Source organism: Saccostrea echinata, unplaced genomic scaffold, assembly GCF_033153115.1.
Source record: "Saccostrea echinata isolate AGI-Se365-2 ecotype Australia unplaced genomic scaffold, CSIRO_AGI_Sech_v1 ptg000020l, whole genome shotgun sequence".
Lineage (NCBI taxonomy): Eukaryota > Metazoa > Mollusca > Bivalvia > Ostreida > Ostreidae > Saccostrea > Saccostrea echinata.
Window position 1 is genome coordinate 7,380,960 of NW_026889769.1, and position 18,982 is coordinate 7,399,941.

An 18,982-nucleotide genomic window follows, 5' to 3' on the forward strand; every position below is an offset into this window, starting at 1 on the left:
AACCAAGTTCTCCTACAAAACAGTTCTGATCTATGAAGTGAGAAGTTTCACCCCCATTGTACTTCGGCCCAGTTTAATTTTACTCTCAACATCATATGTATGAATTTCAAACATTTTATCAAATGCACATCACATGTATCTGTACTAGAAATATGCCACCAAGCAAACCAAATTGTGTCAAAATGACTTTCTGACACATTTGGATGACGAAAAAAAATGCACATTTAAAATTTCCATTATACAAAAAAAGAGGAACAGATGTTTCAAGCATTTTCATAGTAATGTTTTTTTTTACCTCTAGATCCTCCTCTTCCACTTCTTGATCCTCCCCGGCTTCCTGTGGATCTTCATCCTCCTGCATGTCCAGATCCTCTGCTTTTTCAGACACCTATTTATAAGTTTCAACCACTTCATCAATTATACTATTGTATGGGTGAGAGTATAAATTTCAAAAAAATCTATTTGTACTTTTAAATCATTTTAGCTCTCTGCAATGGATTCTTTAAGAACAGATAGGAATCTTTGACCATGCACTGTTAATACTAACCATAGGTGCCTGCTTTTCTTCAGATGATTCCTTCTTTCGCTTAAAGCTGGGAATTTCATCAAACTTGATAACTTTGGGATTGAAGATGGAGTAAGGAATATCTGGCAGATTGTAGATCATGTTCTCAATGTGTCTTTTGATGGCCTCCTTGTGAACTGAGAGCACCTGTTTGGACCTCCTGTCCTTGACCTCTTCTGACCTGGGAGGAGTTTCCTCCTGTCGTTCGTACAGCATCAGATCCTGCTCACTCTCCTCTTGGTTCTCAGGAGTTCCAGTGTCATCTATTTTTGGAATTTTGGGTTTTTGTTTCTTCTTTGGTTTGACAACTCCTCCAACTGAAGCCAGGCGAAAGAACTGAAAAAGAGAGATCCATGTTCATTTGATAACCAAATCAATATTCTTCATTTCCTCGTGCACTCATCTACAATGAATCCTACTCCACCGTTATGAATGCAGTGGCAGCTGCGGTCTACGAATTAGGTACCAGGATATCAGCAACTTTTTCTCATTCATTCTAGACAAGGCAGTGCACTAATTTTTTTTTTTTACATATTTCAACTGAACCATTTTTCTGTTTTAAATGTTGTGGTGAGATGAAGTCTCCATATCTTAAAACTTTTTCTAAGGCATCCTTCTACCCATTATTTTTTTTCCAACTAAAAAGATAATTTTTTTGTCTGCTAAAAAGTATTACTTATGTGTACAAACTCAATATGGATAGATACAGTAACTATATACATGTGATGGCAATGGGGAGATAACCGACATGAACAAGAAGCCCAAGGGCCAAAACCATTACTCCACTTACTTGGGCTCTGCTGTTCTTCAAAAGACTGATTTAAAAGATGAGTTTGCATTTTTTTTTTAAATTTCAGTGATGTCTCTCATTTTATAGATACACTAACCTGTAACCTTCTGTCATTCTTTGAGTTGAGGTAGTCTTTGGGGAGTTTCCCTTCTGCATTATATATGGAGGCATTCACTTTTTTGTCACAAAGTAATTCTGTAGCTTTCTGTGTGGTTGCATTGTATTTAGCTTTGGCTACCAGATGAAAAAGTCCATCTCCTTCTGTGTTTGTCTGTGAAGGGTCTAACATAGGATATTTCTCTGGATCTTTCTCATACATATCAAAGAATAAGTTCAGGATGGAAAAATTTCCTACCAAAGACAAATGAATGATCAAAGAAGAAATTTCCAAAGAGTAACTGAGGAATTCTATTTTACAGTTCAGTAATAATATTACAAACTGAATAAATCCTGTATGCTTAAAATTGTGGTTTTAACAGATGAGATGGAGAAATCTGAATATGTTGTTGCAGGATCAAATATTCTAAAAGAATTTCAGCTTCAGATAACACCCCATCATTTGATTTAATAAAAATTTTTTTTTAAATGGGATGATCCGATCATTTGTGTAAGTAAAAAACTGATATCCTTAGACATTTAAAACAAAATAAGGATCATTTGTTATTCTCTACAATCTTAATAATTAAAACCTTTGTCTCTTTCCAATGCAATGGACAAAGCAGCATGAATGGGCGTGTCTCCCTGGTTGATAGTCAGATGAACAGGGCTAGCATCCCATTTAAACAAGACTTCTAAAACTTTAAATTGGCACTCTTGTACTGCAGCAAGGATGGCCATTTTTCCATCTGTAATTCAAAATTGTTTGATATAATTTTTTTCTGTTACACAAACTACAAAATAGCAATAACATAATGTCTATGGGCCTTACTGGGTCACTTGCTATTTTTTTCTAGGAATATTACCTATGTACATAAACCATATATACTGTAACATATTACATATGGCTGTGTATTCTATTATTCAATTGACCTTTCAATTACATTGTTTACAATGATTAAGACTACGGAACATTAACTGGCAAAATTGGAAATATGCAGCTTACGTCATTTCCATCTGTTACAGTCAAAATGTTTAATGATATGGCTGTGTATTCTATTATTCAATTGACCTTTCAATTACATTGTTTACAATGATTAAGACCGCGAAACATTAACAGGCAAAATTGGAAATATTCAGCTTACGTCATTTCCATCTGTTATAGTCAAAATGTTTAATGATAGACAATGAAATGGGCGGGTAAAATTTGGCACGGACGTCCTAGAAAACATTGGATTGGTTTTCTTGTTTGAAATTCATTTTCAATCCACCTCAGCTACGCTAGAATCATGGTGTTACTGATTGACCCAAAAGACAAATAATTTCAATTTCGGAATAGTTTGAAATGTACATAAATAAGAATTTAAGTCCAGTGTTTTAAAAGAAATTTGAAGGGACAATTAAATATTTTATTTCTGTTAGGTATGTGCATGTGTGTGTTGGGGGGGGGGGGGGGGGGGGCTGAACAATCTTGGAAATAAAAAAAGGAAGTTATTTTTTTTAGTTTGGACAACTCCTCCCTGTTTTTGATTGTCAAACATTTTTCAGTAAAGACAAAACTAAAGAAAATAGCTCTTGTCATCCTAGAAATAATTATTTTTTGTCATGTGAAGGCATGATCTGATTCGACAATGTTTGACCCCCCCCCCCCTCTTCTATAATCAAGTAGCCGTCCCCTAAAAAAATAATCTCTGTCTTCTATGACTTTTACGTGTCCTTAAAATTTAGGCTAAAACTCATATAAATATGAATTTCAAACGACACATATTTGGGAATTGAAATTATTTGTCTTTTGAATCATACATTCACACTTTGCATTTGAAAACAGCTCAGGTGGATTGAAAATGAATTTCAAACAAGAATTTCAATCCAATGTTTTCTAGGACGTCCGTGTCGAATTGTACCCGCCCATTTCATTGTCTATCATTAAATATTTTGACCGTAACAGATGGAAATGGCGTAAGCTGCATATTTCCAATTTTGCCAGTTAATGTTCCGCGGTCTTAATTATCATAAGTAAAAAGCATAGGGGAATAACTTCTTTCAGTCGAATTCAAATAAGCAGAGATGATGATTTTCAAAGAAATAATTTATTTTCACTACAGATACAGATATAGATACCACAGCCCTACCCTTCATGAGTGCCCCTGGCCAGGGGGGCAAGAAATTAACAACTTTGGGAGATGCATCCTTGCTCATCATAGTCATGCACTTAGTATGTTTGCTAAATACCCAAAGGCAGAGGAGATTTTGAAAGAAATAATGCATTGTTACTATATATTCAAATAAGCCCCACCCAAACACCAAAACCCCTGACCCTAGGATTATGAATTTCAAACTTTCTAAAAAGGTATCCTTGCTCATCATAATCATTAAATCAGTTTCTCTGCTAAATACCCCCCCCCCCCTCCTTTTTGAAACCCTGACCCTGGGGCCATAAATTTCACAATTCTGGAAGAAACATTCTTCCTCATCATAACCATGCACTCAGTTTATCTGCTTAATACCAAGGAGCAGAGAAGAAGAAATAATGCACTTTGACTACATAATCAATAGACCCCCATCCAGAAACCCTCACCCTTGGGCCAAAAATTTCACAATTTTGGAAGAAGCACCCTCAATCAACATAACAATGCATCTGGTTTATCTGCCTTATGTACAGGGGCAGAGAAGAAGGTTTTTAAAGAATTTATCGATTTTCACTATATGATCATTAGAGCCACAACCTAACTCCAGAACCCCTGACCCTGAATATCACAATTTTGGTAGAGAACTGAATGTTATTACAATCATGCCAATGGTTTGACTGCTTGATGTTCAAGAGTAAAGAAAACTTTAAACTATAGCACTAATTTTTATGGTTTTAGTCCCCCCCCCCCCCCCCCATGGACCATGAATTTTTGTACTCATAGATATTCTATGCCAAACTTGGTTCTAATCGGTTCAGCAGTTGCAGAGAAGGAGCTGAAAATATTCAAAAGTTAATGCAAGGGTGGACAAAAACAGATAGCAATAAGCAATAGGTCACCTGAGTGACTCAGGTGACCTGATGACACGCATAATATCCATTGATTTCTTATGCATTTATTTTGGGGGAAATAAAAACTTTAAATGAGAATCATTTTCTGGCAAATTCCCCCCTTTCAAACCTTTCAAATATCAAATTTAAATCTTTAAAAAATACTAGTATATAAAAAAACAAGAGGCCCAAGGGCCTTGAATCGCTCTTCTAATAAACTGTACAACATATCGCTTCTATTTGAAGCCTCTAAGTATCCTGTATATTTAGATAAAGCCTTGAAATTCCAAAGGTAGGTCATCATGGCCTACATTTTAGATGAAACACTCTAAGAATCCAAGATGATTCTAAGCCAATTAGTACCTGAGAGTTGGTCATGGTGACCTACTTATCACTTGTCATTCTCTGAGGACCCATGATGCATCAACTAAGTTTGATGATTCTAAGCCAATTAATACCTAAATTCAGGGCTCAACATTAACTTTAAAATAAACTAGACCAGTCGGACTTGTACATGAAAATTTTACTAGACCTGACCATAATTTCACTAGACCTGACCTAATATCTGTTGTTTACTGAATTAATTAATATATTACAATCTGAAGAATATGATCATGAAGAGAAAAACCCATAGTTGAATAACATTGTCAGTGTAAGCAAATCGAAGCTTATAAGTTGGTTTTGCTGCAAAGAAAATTAAATAAACCTCTTTTTAATAAATTCAAGAAAATATCAGAAAGGGAGATGTATTTCAATTCGGATTAGTGCTATGCCTGGCTAAATTAAATCACACCGTGCAAAAGTTGTCCTAAATGACGTAGCAGGAAGGGAAAATCTTGTTAAAGTTAGCATTTAAGAGAAAGTCAAATGGCAGCATGATTATTAAAATATTGATATATATACTTAGAATAAAAAAAATGTTTCTTTCCTGTAATATTTCCAAAAAAAGAAATAAAAAACAAAACAAAACAAACAAGTGTTGGTCAGTAGTATTTTTTTTTTTTTTTTGCTAATACGATCTCACATATTGACTTTAATAAACTTTCCACTTTAAATCTTTTATTTTCACTTTCCTTAATGCCTAAATAATGGGGTCAAACATCCCCGGACTAAACTAACCAGGTGTGGTATTTACAGTGAACACCCATCATGGCATAGAAAACGAAGTTCAAATATATTGTGGGGGGGATTGCTAGATGATATAATAATGATCATCACTCTTTATATGATTAGGTTGACGTATTTTATATCTCAAAAATTGCATCGATTGATCAAACACAGATTTGGCAGAAAAAATCCAACCGGCTGCATTTGAATGGGTCAGTCGGATTACAGTGATACAGGAAACAAACGTATTTGTTTTTGGTTCATAGTTATTTTATTTTTCATTGGGATCAGAAAATGAAAGTAAAACCTGATCTAACACATCGATAAACAAGAAAAGTCTGTAAAATTGTTGTAAGTTTTGCTTCATTTGAACTTCGATCGAAATATTTTTACACGATCAGTCGGGCTACCATGAAGCAAAATAAACTAGACCGGACCTAACTTTTACTAGTCTGAGTCGGTCGGACGTGCCTTAATGTTGAGCCCTGCCTAAATTATTTTTAAAATAATAACCAAAAAATTTCAAAAGTATGTCACGGTGACCTACTTTTCAGTCGACTTACTCCCATCAACTGACAAAGTTTGATGATTCTAAGCCAATTAGTACCCGAAATATTTAATCATAGTCATATAAATTGAAAAGTAGGTCACGGTGACCTACTTTTTGGTTGACATTTTTTGAGGACCCAAGATGCATTCTCTTACAAAGTTTTATGATCATAGGCCTTAAAATGTCAAAATTATGCCTCTAAAACGCTTTGAAATCGAATGCCTGCAAAGTTCAAAAAGTAGGTCACTGTGACCTACTTTTTAATAAATACAATGTTTTATGGCCCCAAGATGCATCATCTTACAAGATTTAATTATTCTAAACCTCTATGTATTCGAATTAATGACCTTAATTGTTTTGAAAAAGATTAGCCATAAAATGCAAAAAGTTGGTCAAGGTGACCTACTTTTTAGTCGACGTACTCCGAGGACCCAAGATACATCAACTGACAAAGTTTGATGATCATTGGCCTTTACTTGTTCAAAATATGCCTCTAAATCATTTAGAAAAAGAATGGCTGCAAAATTTAAAAAGTAGGTCACCGTGACCTACTTTTGAGTCAACATGATATGAGGTCCTTAGATGCATCAACTGACAAGATTTGATGATCCTAGTCCTTATAGTAAGCAAAATATCAACATTTTAATAAAATGTAATTTTTGGTCAACTTTGAAGTGACCCGAGACCATGCCCTTTGCCCCAGGGTGATGCCTTGAACAATTTTTAATGTACAACATATCTTCATCCTTTTGTGCAAGTCTGGTAATAATCTGCCCAGTGGTTCTTAAGAAGAAGATTTTTTAGCAACCAGTACTTTTGTTTCTATTTTCCTAATTATCTCCCCTTGTTTAAGGGTCACAACCCTAGTTTTAGTGTAAACTGGAGCCCTTGGGCCAAGGATACCCCTGTGACAAATTTGACAAAATTAGCCAAGGGGTTCTTGAGTTATGGCCCATATTCTAAAAAGTTTACGCACACCGCACAAATGGCCATAGCATTAGCTCTTTGAGCCTTTGGCTCAGAAGAGCTAAAGATGAACCATGCCTTTTTCTAAAACAGCTCCACCATTTAACATGTAGTCCACAATATCAACTAACAACTGCTCTGCTCCCTGAAATGAGGAATGTCGAATGACTTTTGCCACAGACATCGACTTGGCAAAATTGGGCATAGCCAGCTCTCCATAATAAATTCTGTATTCTTTGACTGCAATGTACACCTGTCTCCATTTTTCATTATCTGCTAGTCCTTGGATGATTTTCTCATACAGTTTATTTGGTATTTTAGCAAGTTTCTCGGGTATTTCTGCAGAAAGAGAAAGCCCCAGACATGCTAGATTATGAACAATCAGCTTTTTTTTCTTGACAAAAATTTATATTCATGTCTTTACAAAAGTGCCTTTCAGTCTTTGAAATGTACTTTCTTTGTAATATTATAAAAATATTGCATGTAATTGAGGGTTACATTGAAAATTTTCACTACAAGAAAATATTATCAATCTAGGCACAGCCGCTGTTAATAATGATTTTTGGGGGGCAAAACTTTTCAATGTTATAGTCAACTATATGCAATATTTATTGCATTATCCTGAATGTTATATACAAAAACATATAACAGTGAACAGTACACGCATAAATTCTGCACAGTCAACTTTTTTTGGTATATCATCTGTCATCAAGCAATGTTGACAGTTGCTATGTTCTATGCTGGAGGTCATGATTTCACCACTCAGAGGGTAATAGTGTTTTTTTAAACAACTTTTTTCTCAGTGAATCAGATTCAACTAATTTACATAAAAGTAAAATGTAAAAAAAAAAATACTACCTTCTAATACTAGTATTGATTCCAAAAAAGGGCATTTTTTGGTGTGTATTGTTTGGTGGTCAAATAATTTCTCTTCCTATCATAACATTTGACTTACAAAACTTAAGTTTATTGGTTCTCCATGATCTTATATTTGTATTACCTGGGTTGAGGGACTTTCCAAGAGACTTGATCACTATTTCCAAAGCAGTTTTTTCCAACTTTTTGTGTTTTTCAGATCTGTGGTCCTTCCTCAATACCTCTGCCAGGAACTGATAACCATGTCTCATGTTATTTTCCTTCAGTTTCTCCTTTGCGTCTTCTATACGTTGCTCACAGTAGTTAGTACAAGCCGAGTCTGCTGTCATATTCTTAACTGGTTCTTTTTCTTTTTTTCTGATAAAATAAAGTAATTTGGCTGAACACAAAATCTCAAAACAACTGAAATACAGAATCTTCCAAAAGGTGAATCACTTCTCTGCCTGTGAAAATTTCATTTTCTGACTAAAACCATAAATCTCTGACATGGCTGTTGCTCTACTGGTTTGAATTCATAATAGTTGATGTATTCCATTTGTATACCAGGTTTTATTGAAATCAGAACATTAGGAAATTAGGATTTTGAAACAATTTCAGACTATTCTGAGTAACCATGTTAACATCCTTTATTGAAATCACAAAGGAACTGACAGAATTATATACACTTATGTTACAAGATTTGATGAAATAGAACAAAGATGGAGGAGGAGAGGCACTTTGAAAGAATTTCTCAGACTATTATTACATGTAGTTCCAATGCACAAGATACCTCATCAATGCATAAGTTCTGGTTCCTGACAAGTAGAGCTTCAAAAACTATACCTTGTACTTTCCTCAGTTTTTCTCTGACTTTGAAGTTGTCGCTTCCTCTCGGCCTCCTCTCGTTTTTCTTGTTTCTCACGTTGATGTAACTCCTGCAGTCTCTGTTTCTCTTGTTTCTCACGTTCTCTCTCTTGTCTAGCTTTCTCCTTCTTCAGTATATTCTCCATTTCTACAATATAAGCAAATAATCCTAAGTTCATTCAAACTGTAATAACACTTTATGATGTAAACTACCGGAACACAAAACATAGGTAATGAAAGATTATGAAGTTCACCTCAATGAATGTTATCCATAAGTAATGCAAATCTCATACAATATTTTTTTTCTGGTTAGCATACATCCCAAGATCAATATCCATGCAAGTTTGGTTTAAGTAGGACTTATAGTTACTTGGAAAGAGACCTGCTTGAAAAAACTTTTAACCTGTTTACTTAAACTTTAAATACTTATCAAGAAAATGTTGGTGAGTTCCAACATCCAAAGCAAGTCTGGAAGTTTTCATCATTAGATGCACCATGCATGTTTAATCATAAAAGGATATAATATTACATAGCTAGTCCAAAAACATTATCCTGGTCACATATCTGGAAAATGTAGGTCAAGATTCAGAATCCAAAGCAAGTCCATCCCTAGACACATCATCCATGTTAATTTAGTTAAAAATATGGCTAAAATTCATTCATGTGGAAAATCTAGGTCAGATTCAGCATCCGAAGCAGGTTGGTTGGTGTACATCCCTAAATGCATCATCCATGCAAGTTTGGTCCAGGTAGGGCTTATAGTTACTTGGGAATGGACCTGCTCCAAAAACTTTAACCTGGTCACTCATCTGGAAAATCAAGGTTAGATCCAGTACCTGAAGCAAGTGTGGTAGTGTAGGTTAAGAAGCAAGTTTATTCCAGGTAGGGCTTATAGTTACTTGGGAAAGGACCTGCTCCAAAAACTTTAACCTGGTCACTCATCTGGAAAATCTAGGTTAGATTCAGCATCCCAGGCAAGTGTGGTAGTGTCCTTCCCTAGATGCATCATCCTTGCAAGTTTGGTCCAGGTAAAAGTTTACAATGACGACAAATTTTGATCAGAAATGCTCACTTCAGCCTTCAGCTCAGGTGAAATGCTCACTTGAGTCCCTTCAGCTCAGGTGAACTAAGACTTGAGCTAAATTTACCTTCTTGCTGTGCCATCTTTTGATGAAGCAATGTAATGGCCTGAATTTCCTTGCCTGGTACATACTGAACGGCATATTTCCCAGCTTTGTTTTTCTTCAGTACATTGATGTCCATCTCCACCAAAAGATAAATGACCTGAAGACGAATTTGTGGTTTGGTGTCTTCTTCCTTTGCAGCCACATGGAGAGCCGTATTTCCATACTTGTCTTGTAAATTTAGGTCACCATTCTCCTTTACTTTCTCCAAAATGAATGCAAAGAGGTCAAGGATACCTAAACATTTACATTGAAAATAAGATTACTCTAACAGGTTTTCAATAAATTTACGCTATCAACAAAATGATTTTCATTCCCTATTGTCTTAAAACTATAAACTTATCAAATGGAACAAATTAAATTTACATTAAGGTACTCCGTCCCTCAGGTGCAAAAAAATGAAGATGTATTTTTTACCATTATTATTCAACTTTTCTGCAGTACTTGTTATTATGATAAAGAATTGATAATTAATTACCAGTGTATCCAGGAGATCTTATGAGATATTAATTGATCATTTCATATACATTAAATAACAGAAAACAAAAAGAATTATCTATGTTTCAGCAGATTGTATTTGATATAATGTATTTTGACTTGTTTGCTGCATAAAATAATATCCACTGGGATGAAAGAATCATAAAAATAAAAATAAATAGCATTGCATCCAGTCAAGTATAAAAGCTAAGGAGAGAAATCATATTGACATAAATTTTCAGGATCAAGAGTTATCTCTCTTTAATGACTTTGGACACAGCAGTAATAATAGATGAGCGTTTAGTTATTCTTGGCTTTCCCTGAAAAGTCTCTGTAAATAAGCTTCGTATCCCATCATAGCCTGTTCTTTGATGTGCCATTTGAAGATGTTTGATAGCTAGTCCTGAAAAAGATATCTTCTTACACATGCTTTCAGAAATAATATGATTTTCAACTAATGGCATAAGAGTTTGTAGATTTTTTTTTTGAAGTTTCCATCTGCTTTATGATATCGAGAATGTACATCAGAGTAAAACTATACTGAAGGTAAAATGAGTCAATATTATGATGCTCAACAACTTTCTGAAGGTATCTACAGTCTTCAACTGCATCATGTGCACTAAAAGAGCACCCAAGAATATCCTTTACCAGAGTCTCCAAAGAAAAGTTCAGATGGGATCCAGATGCATGTTCTTTCAGTATTGGTAAGGTGTCACAAAACCCACAAATAATTCTTCCTTGTTCCTCTTTCCCACTATCCAGTACAGATCTACCAAAAATAAGGCTGTCAAACTTCCTGGCATTGTGAGCAAACAACACTGGATGTTTCAAACCAGAAGTATTCAGCCAATCAAAGAATGATGACAGGCACATCTCTATAGAAACAGCTGGTAAAGCAGCACCATTCTTGTACAGCAATGTACCATCATAAGTCAGTCCTGTGATCTTTGATGCCATTGGATTGATGTTGACTGTTGGAAGAACATACTGGTTGAATTCAGTCTCTCCACACCTTGCTGCCAGTTGAACGATGTCAGCTGATAATCCTGAAAAATTGTGTGTACATACATGTGATATAAGGTGATACCATGGGCATTTCAGAAAAAAAATATGTGACAAATCTTTACAAAAGTATGTGATATTTTCCACACACCTAGACCTGTCGTTTCCAGATCAAAATAAACCCTGCTGTATTGACAGGGAGGTAGTGGATTTTGTTGCAGATGTTGTGGAGGTGGTGGTATGGTTTCCATGTCACTATCTGGAATACTACTGGTAGTAGAAAGCACACCACTTCTGTATGTCACCCCTTCTCTTGTCTCTGATGAAGATGCAGCATTAGAGGCAGATTTCTTCAGTTGTACTCTCCTTCTCTTGAACTCCTTAGTACAGTACTTCTCCGCATTGCTGTGCCTTTTCCGCATTTTTCGGTCAGCATGTTTCACTGTGAAGGACCCAGGCGACAAACTCAATTCATCATTTATCTATAAAATAACAGGAAATAAATACCATAAAGATAGGTGCACAAAACATATATGTATATGTATTCCAGGTAGTTCTAAAAAAGAAAGAATACCTGAGTCACTTAATGTGGTCCTATATTTTTTTCACAGGTAGCTGCAGCAACTCTGCTACTGGTACTCTTTGAACCAGACTAGAAGTTGTTCTTTGGATTTTTTCTTGCAACAATTTGATTGAAGCTCTCATTGTTTTGTGTGCTCTCCAATGAAGAAAGTTTGTCAGATTGTTCTGCATACAATGTGAATAATTTCACAAGATCATGGTGGAGTTCTTTATCCGAGAGGTATTTCCCATAGGGTAGATTCCTAGGAACATATGAATCTCTGTTCTGCAGATAACGACACCATGTGTAATTGCACTGAGAATGATCACCAAATAAATGGTGAGGTATGGCAATCAAGTTAGATCGAAGCGACTGTGGATCTTCTCTGTTGGATGAAACAGCATATGAAAAAGATTTCTTTATAGGGTTTATAACTTTGGTACTCAGGATTCTCTTGTATTTTTCTTTCTGTAGTGTAAACAGATGGTTTGTGAAGTTCTTGAAAGTGTGGTTCTTATCACTGCACTTCTCTATCTCTGAATTTACTTCTGACCCTATTTTGCAAATAGTACTAGTGTCATCATCCATAACCAAAGTTCTGAATTTATGTCCCTTACTTTCAATATTTCTTATAATGTTGGCTGCCATTGCTGGTTCCATTGACTTTGAACTTCCAGACCAATTCTTCCTGCAGTCATGATCTTTTTCACAGGTTCTCCTTTTGTTGGAATCACAGGTCCGGCATGTTTTGGACATGACACCATACCCTACTAATTTGCCAGTTTTGCTGCCAAACATTGATGCATGTCCTAAGAATTATGTAAAACACTTATAAAAACAATCAGTATGTAATGTTATATGTCACTGAAAGAATGAATATTTTTAGTTCAATATGTACACTCAAAATTAGACATATTTTTACAAATGAAGTTTTCAGACGTCATGTCCTTTTTTACTGAAAATATATTACATGCATTGCCAAGATAATTACCTGAGAGACTATTGTAGTTTCTACCACTTCCTCGCTTTTGCCATCCAGCATCATAAGAAAGCACCAATCCACTTTCACTGAAAATAAATTCATATCATGTGTCAACATTTGACTTGAAATTTATAAAACATTTATAATTTTTATTGTAAACAAGAGTTCTGTAGGATAATTTTTTCCCCTTTTACCAATAATAAATTGTCCATATGTTTTACATACCTTATATAAATGCATTTATATATTATTTATATATATTATATATTACTTGCATTCAAGCATCAAATGAGTAAAGGGTGTTTGACATACCCCTGAATGAACTCACTGTCGCAAGGCACATGTTTTGTGTCCATTCTATTTTCTATATGTGGAAGAATGAACACAAAATCTGTGCCTTGCGATTATGTAATGAAATAATACTCAAAACTGTGTTACTATATAATAATATAAACCTTGATTTATGTGCCTCCAGTTGTAAGGCTTCATCACAGGAATTTCTTGCCAGTGTCTCTAGAGCAGGGACAGTCTCTCACTCTCTCTTCTTCAAATTTCTTGGAGTTAGAATTGGTATATTGAGCGTCGAAAAAATCTTTGAAACCACAGCTTCTCCAATGCCAGCATAGGTTAAAGCTAAGAAAAAAAATTATACATGTATTCAAGCCATGCATGTGCTTATTGCTCTATTGTATTGCACTTACTGCTCTATTGTACTAAAAATATATTGTAGTACATATGTAAGCATATCTTTTATATCCTATTTTTGATGCTCTACCACTGAGCTGAGGGTAAATTCTCTTTTCCTTTTCTATATTATATAAGGAGTGCTGGTACTTGTACAGTGTTGTATGTTACGAAATTCTTGTATACTACATGTATCTATATGTAGCTATGACCAGCTTAGAAAATATATTTTACAGATAATTTGCAAAATACACATACGTTTAATCTCTTATAAAAATACTTACCAACAGCGAGTTTGGTGTTGATATCAAAAGGACCTTGGCCATTTTGACCTATACTGTGTTGTTTACCAGTTGGAATGATCGTCAGTTCGTTGCATTTCCTTCATCTTACATACAGTAAGCTAGCTAGTCCATAATGTCTCTCTTTCTCACAGTCAACAAGATCCAGAGATGCATGACATAGATAGCACCCTCTTTGCAAATGATCCACCAGAACAGAGAATTCAACAACTCTTCTGCCTTGAAACAGGTCAAATGTCTCTTTATTTTCATCGTTTTCATCTACCTGTACCAGTGGATCTTCATTGTTGACATCGCTGAAGTCAGGATCGTTGTTGTTTTCGTCGGTACACGTACTAATACTTTTAGTAGCAGTAGCTGAGGCTTTCTTGAATCGACCTTTCTTATTTCTTTCTCGTATACGATTTCCCAACCATTTCCATTTGTTTACATGCTATGACAACTTTTTTTAAATTCTTTTTTGAAAGAAGAGTTCCAAAAATTGTAAATGCCGGAATTCATGATACGAATAAACTTTTTCCGGATGTTACGCGAGTTACCGAACATTGCTGAGGATTGGAGTTCCTTAAATCAAAATTGTTTATCCTTGGCACTTTCCTATAAACATGTTAAACTGTATATACAAATGGCCAAAATTGAAGTCAAGGTTTACATACTAAATAAGCAGAATTTTTAACAAGGATTCAATTTTGGCATTATTAGTCAATATTTTTGGTGAGAAATAATTTTAGCTATTTTATAATGTCAAGTGAGATAGCTTCAACAACCTATGCGAAATAAATTTTCAGTGATATTCAATTCTAGCGATCTCGGAACCCTTGCTAAAAATGCCCAAAATTAAATCCTTGCTAAAAATTCTGCTTATATGGTATTTAAACCTGTGCTAGCCACCTGTACACGATTAAATGATGGATGCCACCAAGAAATTAAAAGCACAGAAATATTTTAAAAGAAAAAGCAAATCGTCTCACTTATAGAAGGTAAATCTTGTTGATTTAAAATATTCTCGCATTTCTATTCTCCCAAACAGCTTCTCAGCCAATTAAACAAGTTCAGTCTCATTAGATTGTGTTTTTGTTTGACAGGATATAGTGTACCCTAACTGGGCTGTTTTCAATGTGTTGAATTTTTTTAAAACAATTATTCAAGAACATTTTTTAAAAGACATTCTGTATATTTGTAGTTGTACATAACGTTCATATGTAGTATATTTGTGTTTAAAAATACTAAAAAATGAAAATTGTACTGATGTTACATAAAATATGGGCACTATTCAGTATATACAGTGTATACCACAAGCAAAGATGTCTAGAGATCTAATGAAAAATCATCTGAGTTACTTAGACTGAGTAACTGGGTACTCAGTCAGAAAACTAAGCAAGTTACTAAAAATGGTCCAATTTGACAACACTATATATAAGGCTATCTATCTGATATAAATTTATGGCCCAGACAAAAATTTTATTCATTATCATCTTTTGTTGTTCCAAGTCTAAGTCTGAATTCATGATTTTTGTTTCCCTTCACCCACAGATACAATCATTATATCTCATGAAATTGCTTCCATCATTTCAGTCAAACATTTACAAATGAATCATGAAGACAAACAACAGCTTGCAAGTGGTCATCTGAGTGACTCATGTGGCCTAAAAAATTACATAATTACCAGTCACCAAGGACATCCTAACAGCAGCATGGAAGTAAGTGTCAAATTTCTCAACTGACAATGTATGGTAGTCACTTCCTGTTTGTATTAAGTAGAGTATCAGATCCATCACCCACTGCTCTGTAACCACCTTGTCAAGGACACACAAAGGCTGCAGACTGACCTTAACCTCATGGTATAAATCCATACTGATTGTCTTTTGGCAATGTTGTAAATAAGCAAATCTGGCCGATATCCACTGTTCACTACATATTAAGTCGTACGAGGTCAGGGCCCAAACCTGTTTTCCACAGCCTTTTAAATCCAGCAATGGAATCTGTCCAGCTAAAAGATGGAAAATATCACATTTAATTCTAATTATATAAATCTATATACATGTACAATATAACAACTACATCTTAACCCAAAGGATTGTAAATGGAACAAGCAAATTCAAAGAACTGTGGTCACTCATTTTCCGTGTCTTAGTGGTTGGGAAAAGTTTTTGTCCTGGAACTTTGGACTCAGCATAGATATTTAATAATTTTGATTATTCTAACTCTGCTGTGTAAGGTCCAAAGGTGACTTGGGCCTTCAAATTAAAAAAATTTTATTCTCCTTTATCCATAGATGCTACACATCACAAGAGGCCCATGGGCCACATCCCTCACCTGAGCACACTGGCTAGGAAAATGCAGAAATCAGTTCAGTATTTAAAAGATTAAATATATGTGATTCCCCACAACTGGTAAAAAGGGGGGGGGGATAATTTGTTCACACTTGAATCTACACTAAGGATGCTTCCAAATTTCTTTGACTAATTATGGCTATACATTATTTTTTTATAAATTTTAGGAAACATCTTTAAAATCTTCTTCCCAAGAACAGCAAATCCATGATTAGTCATGTTAATTCACAGGCATCCTTAGGTAGTGTAGATTGAATTTTGTTCAAATCATGTTCCCAGGGGGTAAGTCAGGGCCACAATAGATGATCAATCACATTATTTTTTATGTGATTTTTTACATGATTTCCTAAAAATAATGTGATTGATCATCTATTGTGGCCCTGACTTACCCCCTGGGAACATGATTTGAACAAAATTCAATCTACACTACCTAAGGATGCCTGTGAATTAACATGACTAATCATGGATTTGCTGTTCTTGGGAAGAAGATTTTAAAGATGTTTCCTACATATTCCAATGTGTAACTTTAATGTCAATTGTGGCCTGTTGCAACCACTATTGAAATAACGACCACTATTGAAATAATTATTTCAATAGTGGTTGAGAGTGCATTTCAAAACTAAACACTGGTTGTAACCACTATTGAAATAACGTTCACTATTGAAATAATTATTTCAATAGTGGTTGAGAGTGCATTTCAAATCCAAACACATGATGTAACCACTATTGAAATAACGTTCACTATTGAAATAATTATTTCAATAGTGGTTAAAGGTGCATTTCAGAACCAAATACAGGTTGCAATCACTTATGAAATAACGTTCACTATTGAAACAATGATTTCAATAGAGGTTTTGAATGCTTTTCAGAACTGAAACCAGGTTGCAACCACTATTGAAATAATGTTCACCTCTATCAGTAATTATGATCCTTTCCTTTCCAAATCAATGGCAAAATGAACCTTAAATATAACAAAATCACCTAAAACTTGCATATATTGATTGATTGTCTGTTGGTTTTCGCCGAGTCTGCCAGATTCAGCAGAAGCTTGCTTATAAACATTTGCATTTGTATGAATTTTAGGTACGTCAGTTAAATCATAGATGTCCGTATATTAATGGTACTTTTTAGAAAGGAAAGGAAAACATTAATTTACACATCATAATTTAAACTCAATAAATTAATTTATTATGTTGGAAAACGTAATGAACAAGTCATCCTTATATTTTTCTTTCATTAGAGGGGACATTTCAGTAAGGCTTGCAATATGGTTTTGGTATTGAAATCATTGTCAGCAGCCATAAAATAATTATTTCAATCACTGTTGAAATCATTATTTCAATCACTATTGAAATCATTATTTCATCACTATTCAAGTCTTTATTTTAAAAGTGAAAATTATTTCAATAGTGGTTGCAACCTGGTTAAAGCTTTAAAAAGCATTCAAAACCTCTGTTGAAATCATTGTTTCAATAGTGAACGTTACATTGTATTTCAAAAGTGGTTGCAACCTGTGTTCGGTTTTGAGAGGCATTTTGTAACCACTATTGAAATAACGTCCACTATTGAAATAATTATTTCAATATTGAACGTTATTTCAATAGTGGTTACAACCAGTGTTTAGTTTTGAAATGCACTCTCAACCACTATTGAAATAATTATTTCAATAGTGGTTGCAACAGTGGCCCCACCCTACCCCAGGGGCCATGATTTGAAAAATTGAATCAACATTACCTGAGGATGCTTTCATATAAATATAGTCACGGCTTTGCTGTTCTTTAGATTTTTAAAGATGTTTCCTATATTTTCATGATTTGAACAAACTTGAATCTACACTATATCAGGAAGCTTTCACATAAGTTTCATCTTTTCTGACCCAGTAGTTCTTGATTAGATTTTTAAATGACCCCATCAAATTTTTACTCTTTCTTAATTATCTCCCCTTGGAAGAGGGAGTGGCGTTTCACTTGAACAAACTTGAATTCCCTTTACCCAAGGATCCTCTGTGCCAAGTTTGGTTGAAATTTGCTTTACCACAACAATGACAACAATGACAGACAACGGACAAAGTTTGATCAGAAAAGCTCACTTGAGTCTTCAGCTAAGGTGAGCTAAAAATTGAATAAAACTACTTCAGACAGTCATTTTAGAAAAGAATCTGAAAATGTTCTAAAGTCTTTGAACAACCTACCATGCTTTAAGACAAGCAAAAACCGAACTTATCAAAGTGATACCTTTAGGAGCAATTCTTGTCAATTCTCCCAGAATCTCCCTTCGAACGACCAGATTTGCTGGTGTTTCCTCCAATTCATTACAGGCATTACCAAAAGCTTGAATGGCGACACTGAACTCCCCTAGTGCTGCTTTTGCTTTGCCAACTCTCAGGTGTGACTGTTATCATAAACAACAAAATTTAAAGCATTAATTATGGCAAAGATTTCATAAGGATGAAAAATACTTTCCCCAGGAAAAATTCATTGGCTAAAATGAGTGTCCAAAAAAAAAAAAAAACCCAAAAAACCAAAAAAAAAAAAACCCTATATATTTTCTGCACTTTTGCAAAAAGTCCCAAAATGACACAGTGGTAAAGTTAATTTAAACAATATAGTTTTGACAAATGGGACAGAAGAAATCAGTACATACA

General features: G+C 34.6%; 2 protein-coding genes and 1 long non-coding RNA gene across 3 annotated transcripts in view; all 3 read right to left on the reverse strand.

Moving 5' to 3' along the window:
• The window catches only part of LOC133190024 (TPR and ankyrin repeat-containing protein 1-like), a 490,694-nt gene that overhangs the window by 17,991 nt on the left and 453,721 nt on the right, over nucleotides 1-18,982 (reverse strand). Inside the window, exons 13-22 of the mRNA XM_061325501.1 lie at nucleotides 18,573-18,729; nucleotides 15,672-15,995; nucleotides 9,961-10,233; nucleotides 8,787-8,960; nucleotides 8,094-8,312; nucleotides 7,172-7,432; nucleotides 2,045-2,200; nucleotides 1,453-1,706; nucleotides 544-901; nucleotides 296-375 (exon numbers count right to left, since the gene is read on the reverse strand). Coding sequence (XP_061181485.1) covers nucleotides 296-375; nucleotides 544-901; nucleotides 1,453-1,706; nucleotides 2,045-2,200; nucleotides 7,172-7,432; nucleotides 8,094-8,312; nucleotides 8,787-8,960; nucleotides 9,961-10,233; nucleotides 15,672-15,995; nucleotides 18,573-18,729 — 2,256 coding nt within the window. The remainder of the gene's footprint in view (nucleotides 1-295; nucleotides 376-543; nucleotides 902-1,452; nucleotides 1,707-2,044; nucleotides 2,201-7,171; nucleotides 7,433-8,093; nucleotides 8,313-8,786; nucleotides 8,961-9,960; nucleotides 10,234-15,671; nucleotides 15,996-18,572; nucleotides 18,730-18,982) is intronic.
• LOC133190023 (maternal protein exuperantia-like) lies at nucleotides 10,789-12,598 on the reverse strand. The gene is made up of 3 exons (XM_061325500.1): nucleotides 12,050-12,598; nucleotides 11,627-11,957; nucleotides 10,789-11,519 (listed from the first exon to the last, which is right to left on the reverse strand). The coding sequence occupies exons 2-3, from the start codon at nucleotides 11,895-11,897 to the stop codon at nucleotides 10,924-10,926; spliced, it is 867 nt and encodes a 288-aa protein (XP_061181484.1). The 5' UTR covers nucleotides 11,898-11,957; nucleotides 12,050-12,598; the 3' UTR covers nucleotides 10,789-10,923.
• On the reverse strand, nucleotides 12,656-14,051 carry LOC133190025 (uncharacterized). The gene is made up of 4 exons (XR_009721550.1): nucleotides 13,988-14,051; nucleotides 13,475-13,652; nucleotides 13,029-13,105; nucleotides 12,656-12,846 (listed from the first exon to the last, which is right to left on the reverse strand). It is a non-coding gene; the product is annotated as an uncharacterized LOC133190025 (long non-coding RNA).

Excerpts from the sequence above, each read along its gene's own strand:
- LOC133190023 (XM_061325500.1), bottom strand. The coding sequence starts at position 11,897 with ATGCGGAAAAGGCACAGCAATGCGGAGAAGTACTGTACTAAGGAGTTC. Across the intron at positions 11,520-11,626 it reads TCTGGAAACGACAGGTCTAG|GATTATCAGCTGACATCGTT; the intron begins GTGTGTGGAAAA and ends ACAATTTTTCAG.